At 43.5% G+C, this 9,719-nt stretch overlaps 1 protein-coding gene across 2 annotated transcripts in view; it reads left to right on the top strand.

Annotated features, from left to right (window-relative positions):
• Rfk (Riboflavin kinase) overlaps positions 1–9,257 on the top strand; it is a 21,139-nt gene extending 11,882 nt beyond the window's left edge. The window contains exons 3-4 of one of the 2 annotated variants that reach the window (XM_027351983.2): positions 5,678–5,780; positions 7,081–9,257. In XM_027351983.2, the coding sequence (XP_027207784.1) occupies positions 5,678–5,780; positions 7,081–7,292 (315 nt within the window). In that variant the 3' untranslated portion in view covers positions 7,293–9,257. Of the gene's footprint in view, positions 1–5,659; positions 5,781–7,080 lie in introns of both variants that reach the window. The other variant, XM_027351982.2, reaches the window with a different exon arrangement.
• Positions 9,258–9,719: the final 462 nt, after the last annotated feature.

The following is a 9,719-nucleotide window of genomic DNA, read 5'->3' as shown; positions in this document are numbered from 1 at the left end:
AAAATCTAACAGCATAATGGCAACACTCACTGTCTGTCAATCACGGGACCTGAGACACTTCCTCAGGATGTGTCAGGTCTGGACACAAACACTGAATATCGTTCTTTAAATAATTAATTTTCTCGCATTTAGAGATATATTTATATTGTTTCAACGACAACAAAATTCAACTCAAGTTCGTGATTTTCTCTCAAGCTGAGAATTTTCTCTTTATAATTCGCGATCATTTACGAATTCTGTGTATTCCTTCTCTTCTTATACGTATTTCGTTAATTGATTGTTGAATTTCACTCATTGTTGGATTCTTTGGTTCATTTTATTCTTTTACTGATTTCAGTATTCGCACTCACGAACGCGCATATCATTTAATTCTTTGAAGTAAACAGTTAACCCACACCCCCCACCCCGGCTGACCTCACTTCCCTTTAATCCGGTCGTGGAGGGCAGGGACCTGTAATTAGGCCTTCAACGCTATTTCGGTGACAATTCTTGGGTGCAAAGAATAATAGCTTGATCGCAAATATTTCTAAATTCATTTTAATGAATAAAGCGTAAGAATCTTCCCCTTTCATCGTGCAATAACGCATGGGGTTTCGTAATGAATAATAGATAAACGCACCCGACGTTTGAGAGTAAGTAATGAAACTGAAGCATAACTCATTCGTTCGGCATATTGAGTCGGTGTGACCCGTATTAACGTCTGCTTATAAAGGGACTAGGGTTTAAGCTGGAATGAATTCGCTTAGTAAAACACCTTCTCATCTTTCTTTACCGCTGGCATGTCCGGAAAATTCCGACAATCGTGTGATTCGTAGTTGATATCTGCGTGCGCCATTCACAGATTGTAGAGTAAGACTAACGATAAAATTCGAGTCTCATATAGTCACTTCATTCGTTCAGATAATTTGGGCATAAGGGAGCCTCTGTCGACGAAAACTAGCTCTCACATGCGTAAGCGAGATATTATTTCCTCAGTTTATCAGATTTTGTTGCATCCGTAAGTACGATTAAATAATCGGGGATAGCATAAGAAACATTTCTGAACTGGGATGCTTGCATTGCGGAAGCTTGCAAAAGAAATTTCATGTCACCATTCATTTGCGTACGTTAAGTCGCATTTCATTTTAATGTTGAATTCTTGGGGTAATTGAAATAATTGTTGTATTGACATAGTAATGATCATAACATTTGCTAAGATGAACGTTAAATTCGTGTTTGTGATCCATCTTCGTGTGAGCTCGCTTTCTCTTCACACTCATAATTACATACACACACTCATTCACGCAATCAGGCACTGTAAAGTCAAATCTTCAATTATATGATTTGTTGTGCATAATTGCAGGTTATCTCTTTTACCCGCAATGTTGCTGTGATGAGTAAACATACACGCAATCATTCCACACACTCTTCCACGCAGTTCAACAGAACACTGTTAAGTCAAATCTACATGTATAGGATTTGTTGTGTCATGGTCCAAGGCTATTCTTTTGCCTTGTTGACGTTGCTGATCGTGATTAGTGGAAATGATGCACAATACATATATTTTTTCTTATCTATGAAATGACAATCGGTTCAAGTTATCCTTGCGGATGCCGATGCCATTTCCCTTATCTATTCTCATGTCTATCTGAGATGGTTAGTAGCTCAAGCAAGTTCGTGAGAACTGCTACTCTCCTCTCCCTTATTTATTTTTCTTCCTGAAAAATACAAAAGTAAAAATAAAAACGAAAATAAATGAAATAACCACATTAAAAACTGCAAATTAGTATAAAAAAATTACGGCTAACAGCGCTTAATTAACATCCCTCCCTCTCTCTTGTCTTTCTTTTTCTCTTACTATATTGGCCCTTACGTGTATAAACTGGTTAATGATGTATTTATATGGACGTGTATATCCGACGCGGCATCAAAGGAGATCTAACTGCAGCACGATCGCCTTGCAATGCTATGAGACGAACATCGCCAGAAGATCGCCGCAGGCCAAAGGACGAGGACTCGCGAAATTGCAGGTACTAAGCCGCCCAGATCAAGTGGACGGGCGCCGCCTGTCAGTACTCCCGTAGATCCGGTGAAGAACCAGGAACTCGTCAGAGCAGGCCCCATGATGCTATGAAAAGCCGCCTGCCTGGACGCCCGTAGATCGGTTAAAACTCCAGGAGCGCCCCAGCGCAGGAGTAAGCCGCCCTCAGACGAAAGGACGCCCCTGCCCAGGACGCCGTAGACCCAGACGCGCAGGCTACGAGGACGTCGGGTACGAGCCGCAGCCGAAAGGACCTGGACGAATCTGCGAGGTGTGGACGATGACGCCGCCGAGTACCGCCTGGATAAGGACTGCGAGGACGACTGGACGAACCGAAGTCAAGGAGGACCTAGGCGAAACCTTCGAGGACGTGTGGACGTCGATAACGGTGTTGCACCAAGGACCAAGATGAAGAGGCCGACAACGAGGAGATGCACGAGGACAACCGAGAACAGGAACGCGACGAGACGACCAGCAGATGGGGTACGATGATAGGTCACCCTTAAAGTGATTCAGAGGACGCCACGAGGACGAGGCTGAGGTGGTGGCCGAGCGTATAAAGGTACAATACATGCAATACCTACTTCCCATGTGTGTCCACATCTAGACCACGTGTTGTGGCAAGGGCGCCATGTGCGTACCCCACGCTCACTGCCCCTAGCTTCACCCACGCCTGTTTGCGCCCCTAGCGCCCCCTCTGGCCGGATAAAAGGGAGGCCAATCTTGACCCCAGTCTCACACCCTCAGCGACCTTCTCAGTGACCGCTTCTGACCTGAGTTGCCCTCCGGCTCTCCAGCCGGGGGAACCACCTAGCGCCGTTCTTCATGTATCGTTATTCTTGTGTATGTGTTGTAACTCTTACCAATAAAGAGTTAAGCCACACCGTGTATCCCTGTACACCATAAAATAAGAGAGACTTAGAACATCTTATACTCTCTCTCTCTCTCTCTCTCTCTCTCTCTCTCTCTCTCTCTCTCTCTCTCTCTCTCTCTCTCTCTCTGTCTCTCTCTCTCCCTCTCTCTCTCCCCCTCTCTCCCCCCCTCTCTCCCCCTCTCTCCCTCCCCCCTCTCTCTCTCTCTCTCTCTCTCTCTCTCTCTCTCTCTCTCTCTCTCTCTCTCTCTCCCCCTCTCTCTCTCTCTCTCTCCCTTCCCTCCCTCCCTCCCTCCCTCCCTCTCCCCCTCTCTCTCCCTCCCTCCCTCTCCCCTCTCTCTCCCTCCCTCCCTCTCCCCCTCTCTCTCCCTCCCTCCCTCTGCCCCTCTCTCTCCTCCCTCCCTCTCCCCCTCTCCCTCCCTCTCTCTCCCCCTCTCTCTCCCTCCCTCCCCTCTCCCCCTCTCTCTCCCTCCCTCCCTCTCCCCCTCTCTCTCTCTCCCTCCCTCTCACCCTCTCTCCCCCTCCCTCCCTCTCCCCCTCCCTCCCTCTCCCCCTCTCTCACCCTCCCTCCCTATCACCTTCTCTCTCCCTCCCTCCCTCTCCCCCTCTCTCTCACGCCCTCCCTCTACCCACTCTCTCCCTCCCTCCCTCTGCCCCTCCCCTTCCTCTCTCTCCCTCTCCCTCTCCCTCTCCTTCTCCCTCCCTCTCTCTCCCTCCCTCCCTCTTTCTCCCTTTCCTTCTCCCTCCCTCCCTCTCCCCCTCTCTCTCTCTCCCTCCCTCTCACCCTCTCTCCCCCTCCCTCCCTCTCCCCCTCCCTCCCTCTCCCCCTCTCTCACCCTCCCTCCCTATCACCTTCTCTCTCCCTCCCTCCCTCCCTCCCTCTCTCTCCTCCTCCTCTTCCCCTCTCTCTCCCTCCCTCCTTCTCCCCCTCTCTCTCCCTCTCCCCCTCTCTCACCCTCTCTCCCCCTCCTCCCCTCTCCCCCTCCCTCCCTCTCCCTCCTCTCTCACCCCCTCCCTATCACCTTCTCTCTCCCTCCCTCCCTCCCTCCCTCCCTCTCTCTCCCTCCCTCCCTCTTCCCCTCTCTCTCCCTCCCTCCTTCTCCCCCTCTCTCCCTCTCCCCCTCTCTCTCCCCTCCCTCCCTCTCCCCCTTTCTCTCCCTCCCTCCCTCCCCCCTCTCTCTCCCTCCCTCCCTCTTCCCCTCTCTCACCCTCCCTCCCTCTCCCCTCTCTCACCCTCCCTCCCTCTCCCCCTCTCTCTCCCTCCCTCCCTCTCCCCCTCTCTCTCCCTCCCTCCCTCTGCCCCTCTCTCCCTCCTCCTCTCTCCCCTCTCTCTCAATCTCTTCCTCTCCCCCTCTCTCTCCCTCCCTCCCTCTCCCCCTCTCTCTTCCTCCCTCCCTCTCCCCCTCTCTCTCAATCTCTTCCTCTCCCCCTCTCTCCCTCCCTCCCTCTCCCCCTCTTTCTCCCCCTCCCCCCCCCCCCCCTCCTCTCTCTCTCTCTCTCTCTCTCTCTCTCTCTCTCTCTCTCTCTCTCTCTCTCTCTCTCTCTCTCTCTCTCTCTTTTTATTAGTTCTTTTCTTTTGTGTCTCCCTCACTCCTTCTTCCTCCTCTTGCTTCTTATTTTCTTCCCTCTCCCCATTCTTTCTCCTTAATTCTCCCTCTTTCTCTTATCTTCCTGGTCCCCTTTTCCCTTTACACTTTCTTTTCCTCTCCTCTCTATCCCTCCCTCTTTTTCCCTCTCCTTCTCCCTCTTTTACACTACAGTTCCTCACTCCCCGTCTCTCTCTCTCTCTCTCCTGAATTCTTCCTTCCTTTCCCGCCAGTCCCTGTCTTTGCCTCATTCTCCTGCCTTCTCACTTCTTCTGTTTCGTTCTATTTCTTGACCTTTTAGAATTCATAATCACAGGTAAAGTGTTCTAGTGTGTTCTTTTAGTCGTCATTGGAAAAAAGAAATGTAAATAATTGCTTGCATAAATATGTGGCTTTAGAAAAGGTATTCTTCTGTAGTAGCATTGGTTTGGTGTTAGAAAAAAGTCATTCACTGCATTGCTTTCATTGTTCTCTGATGTGCAAGCAAGAGCAACGCTTTTTTAATTAATGCCAAATGCGGGAATTTTTTTGTGGGAGCATTGATCAAGTCTTATAGGAATGGGTATTCTTGTTCATAATTTTTCTGTGTTGTTTTGAAAACTTATTTATTTGTTCCATTTTTTTTATACTTATGAAATGTTCAATATTTTTTTCATTATGTATATTTTGCTTTAGTAAATGTATAACTTCAAACAGAAATTATATAATAAGTAAAAGAATTTAAAAGCATGCAACTGTATCAGATTGTTAATTTTTTAGGTAATAGGTGTGCTGTATGTAGTTACATACTTTCTTATTCCATCAGCTTGTTTGCATGGATAGTTGAGAATTATCATCTACAGTATTTTTAGGGTGTTGTCTTCATGCTTTTATAATGAGTAAAAGGCCCTTTTCAGCATGAGCATGTACTAATTATTGGATGTTAATGTCTTCCTTTCTTTTTTGAGTTAGTTGGATATCTTTGTTCAAAAGCAAAATTTGGTGAAAGAGGTGTTTTGCACAATGCATGAAGCTATAGGCTTGTATGCTTGGTTACTAAACTACTTCTATGCAAGCAGCAGGCATGCAGTGCACCACTAATGGACTTCCCTCCCTGTATTTTCTTTTTCTTTTGATTTCTCTGCTAATTTTAGTTACTAACATTTACCTCTGTGTGTATGCACTTGGGTGCACACATCAAAGGAGATTTACATCTTCCAGGAAACACACATCATGCACGTCTTCGAGAACGACTTCTATGGATCTGAGCTGAAAGTGGTCATGTTGGGATATATTCGCCCAGAAGAAAATTATAATTCTCTTGGTAAGCATCTCCTGTTTTGTTGGCACTCATGTCTTGGCGCTGTGAAAATGTGAGACTAAGGTGGAAACTTCTTTGTTTTATGTATTTAGCAGTTAATCATGCATATATGGAATGTAACTATACCATTTTTATTTTGGCAAAGCTATTGTGTTGAATAGCTATCAGAGGGTAATTTTCCATATTTCACATTGATATTTTGTTTTGCCTGATTGTTTTTCCTTCTTTTGTGGAAGGGGGAGACATGAAACCTGCTTGTATTTGTTTCTCTTCCATCCTCCACTTTTTCTCTTTTCTCTAAATCATTTGTCACACCAAATACATGCCTTAAAGAACAACCAACATGGAAAGGTATGAATGAGAATATTCGTTCTCATTCATACCTTTCCACATTTGTCAACATGAATACGGTTCAAGAACTACCAAGTTGCAAGACCTGGTAGGCGTGCAATTCTTACTGTGACTCGGACAGTTTTCTTGAGCTTTGTCAGTCTTAGGCTGTAGAAGGGGAGATTATTGCCAGGTCCAGAACGATGCGTGTGACTTCTCAGAGGTTATAGGGATGATGTCGAGTCAGGGGACTTGGTTTTTTGCTTTGTTTTTCTGGATTTCTTTTTCTTAATTTCTATCTCTTTCTAGTAGATATCACTTGTTTAGTTATTTCTATCTTTAGTTGTTTTTCTCTGTATATATGTTCATCCTTTTCTCTCTCTCTCTCTCTCTCTCTCTCTCTCTCTCTCTTTCTCTCTTCTCTCTCTTTCTTTCTTCTCTCTCTCTCTCTCTCTCTCTCTCTCTCTCTCTCTCTCTCTCTCTCTCTCTCTCTCTCTCTCTCTCTCTCTCTCTTCTCTTCTCTTCTCTTCTCTTCTCTTCTCTTCTCTTCTCTTCTCTTCTCTTCTCTTCTCTTCTCTTCTCTCTTCTCTTCTCTTCTCTTCTCTTCCCATCTCTCTCTCTTCTCGCTTCTCTTCTCTTCTCTTCTCTTCTCTTCTCTCTTCTCTTCTCTCTTCTCTCTTCTCTCTTCTCTCTTCTCTCTTCTCTCTTCTCTCTTCTCTCTTCTCTCTCCTTGTCCTCTCTCTCTCTTCAATCTCCTTGCCCTCTCTCTCTCTCTTCTCTCTTCTTGCCCTCTATAATTCTTATCTTCTCCCCTCCCCTCCCTCCCCTCCCCTCCTCTCCTCTCCTCTCCTCTTTCCCCCATTCCCTCTCTCGATCTCCTCCCCCTCGCTTATTCATTCATTCATTCCTATGTCACTTCTTTTCATTTATCACACAGAAGTACTACAAGATGGCTTTCTTTTTTCCATTGCAGATGAATTAATAAAGGCCATCAAGAATGATATAGCTGAAGCAGACAGACAGCTCTCTCTTCCAGAACATTTAGCGTACAAGGACCATGCGTTCTTCACAGGGAAGCCAGTCCCACAAACCAATGGGTCTATAAGTAATGGAATTATTGCCAATGGAAAAGCGAATGGGCATGGAGAAAATCAGGTCAACGGCAATTGCAATCACACAGGCTGAAAATCTCATAATGCGTCTCCAATGCGGAAAGGCCTCTTTCAAGAGTGATCTATTTCCTGGGCCAAAATGCCAACTTCCCGAGCCATGCCAAATTTAGGCCTTGAATTGCAGCTAGGGTTTGGTTTATTGTATGCTTTGTTTTGAATTTACTGGAGTAAATCTTGACTGTATAAAGTTCAGTATTTCAAGTTGCATATTTAAGACTTTGAAAGATTTATGCTTTTGAGTGTTTTTACGTTGTGGAAAAGTGGTTTTTAAGCTCAAAACCACTTGATCTGATTCACGTATTATGAAGGAATGAGAAAGGAATGTTGATAAAAGAAGATATTTTAATTACCTTTGTATTCTGTCTTGGTTCTTTCATTTTCTTTGCATTGTGCAAGTTTTCATTTATAATTTATTTTGTTTGTTAATTTTGATTGGTTTGAGTTTGAGAGTATTTTTGAATAATAGTTTGCATATATTATATTATCATGACATTAACAGTATTATTTTTTTTACTGAAAGGGAATAGAGTAACTTGATTGTTTGATTACTTTATTTTCTTCTTATTATTTATTATTTCTTTTGAGCTTTGTGAAAGACAACCATTCTGAAGTCTTGCACTTTTTCTGTGATTAGTTTGGCCCAGAATCAGAGCACAGTAATAATAGCATTAACAAGTGTATGTTTTGATATGATAAAGTGTTTGATGTAAAGTTCAACATATAAGAAAAGTGATAATAATAATTATAATGCATATGTGATAACCTGGAAAGATATTATGCACTACTCTTGGGCAGGCTGTTATGTCGGGATAATTAAAGTTTTCCATTAAACACACTTGTACTTAACAGTCAGCTTTTGGAGTCTATTAAGAATATTTGAATATATTTTCTCCCCAATTCATTGTGTGGTGATATTCAGAAAAACCATGTGGCTCCTTTGGTTGATGGGTCAGTGGTATTATTGCTTTATACCCGAAGTTGCGTGCAGCCGGCAGCATGTACTGTTGGTCCTGAAGGTTATCTGACTGTGTAATGTACTTCTGACATTTGATTCATCATTCCAGAAGAGATGTTTTATGATGTCCTATGACTTTTGATTGTTTTTTATTTGTATTTCCTTTGATATAGAACTTATTTATGAAATTATTTGTTACCAGTCCAGTGGATTTAAAGAGTAACCCTAAATTACTGGATTGCAGTGAGGTTGTGCTGACAGTGGTAGTGGTTGATTATCCTCTTTTGAGGGAGGCATGCAGGCCATCCTCTATTTCCTTGGTTCTTTGCACATGATGATGTTATCATACATAGTCTATATGTAGTCTCTGTAACCGTTTTAGCCTGGTTTGTAGCCAATCAGTTATGAGATGTGTCATTCAGCCAAGTGGAAACCTTAGCAGGTATAGGGGAGGCATCTTTCATTCCAAGGATTGGTGTGAAGTGAATCCCATGAGGGAAGGACATGCCTAGTGTGCATGACGTGACATATTGTTGATGGTATGACATACCAGCATTATTATGTTCAAGACAGTGTATGTGAGATGGTGGAGTATTTAGGTTTGTGTATAGTTTAGTTTAGCAAGGTATGTCCACAGTATGTGAAAGAACATTTAGGAAAGGAAAGCAATTGCTTTTGCAAGTAAGATGTTATTTGTTTTTCATTTGTTAATTTTATTTAATGTTCTTTTACCATTTATGAAAAAGACATCAATTGGTTTAACAAAACATGAAAATTTAATATGTATGTACATATATATTAACAAACTTGATGTGCAATTTGGAATTAGGTGCAATCAACATTTACTTAGTCACCGTTCACATTTATATATCATATCATAGCTGTTGGCATCCATTATTAGAAGCCTTGTCATTGTTATTCAATATGGGTGATGTTCTCAACCATATTAAGGGCTGTGTAACCACCCTGTATACTGAAAAGTGTAGTTGTTTTATAGTAAAGGATTAAATATTTTATTACACACCTTGGTTTTCAATGGAATAAAACCTACAAAGGATATCCTGCAAAAATCAGTGACATTTGCACACTAATCCCCCCCCCCCCCAATCTCTTGCTTGTCATGGGGGGCTTGGGAGAAGGAGACTGAGGCCCTATGGAGGCAATCACCACTTACTTGGATCTCACCTCATCTGGGTCAACTAATTTTGCATAATCTCTTCTCCTCCTCCTTTCATTTTTCTTACCTTCCCCAACTCCTTCGCCTGTCCAGTTCCTAAAGTCTGAGAGCCGTGTTGAAAGGATGAAAGGCTGACTGAGCCAGTCATGAACGGCCTCAGGTAGCCATGGGCATGATCAAGGTACCTATACATAGGTGTGAGTACTCCAACTTGATGAAAATACTAGTTGGCAACTTCTGAGCATGAGCTTTATTCATTGCAAATACTCAATACTAGTTTTATTTTTTTCCTTGGTTTCTTTTTCGAT

The sequence above is a fragment of the Penaeus vannamei genome, chromosome 28, assembly GCF_042767895.1.
Source record: "Penaeus vannamei isolate JL-2024 chromosome 28, ASM4276789v1, whole genome shotgun sequence".
NCBI classification, from domain to species: domain Eukaryota; kingdom Metazoa; phylum Arthropoda; class Malacostraca; order Decapoda; family Penaeidae; genus Penaeus; species Penaeus vannamei.
The sequence above is the reverse complement of the archived record's forward strand: the minus strand, read 5'-3'. Positions and strand labels throughout refer to the sequence as shown.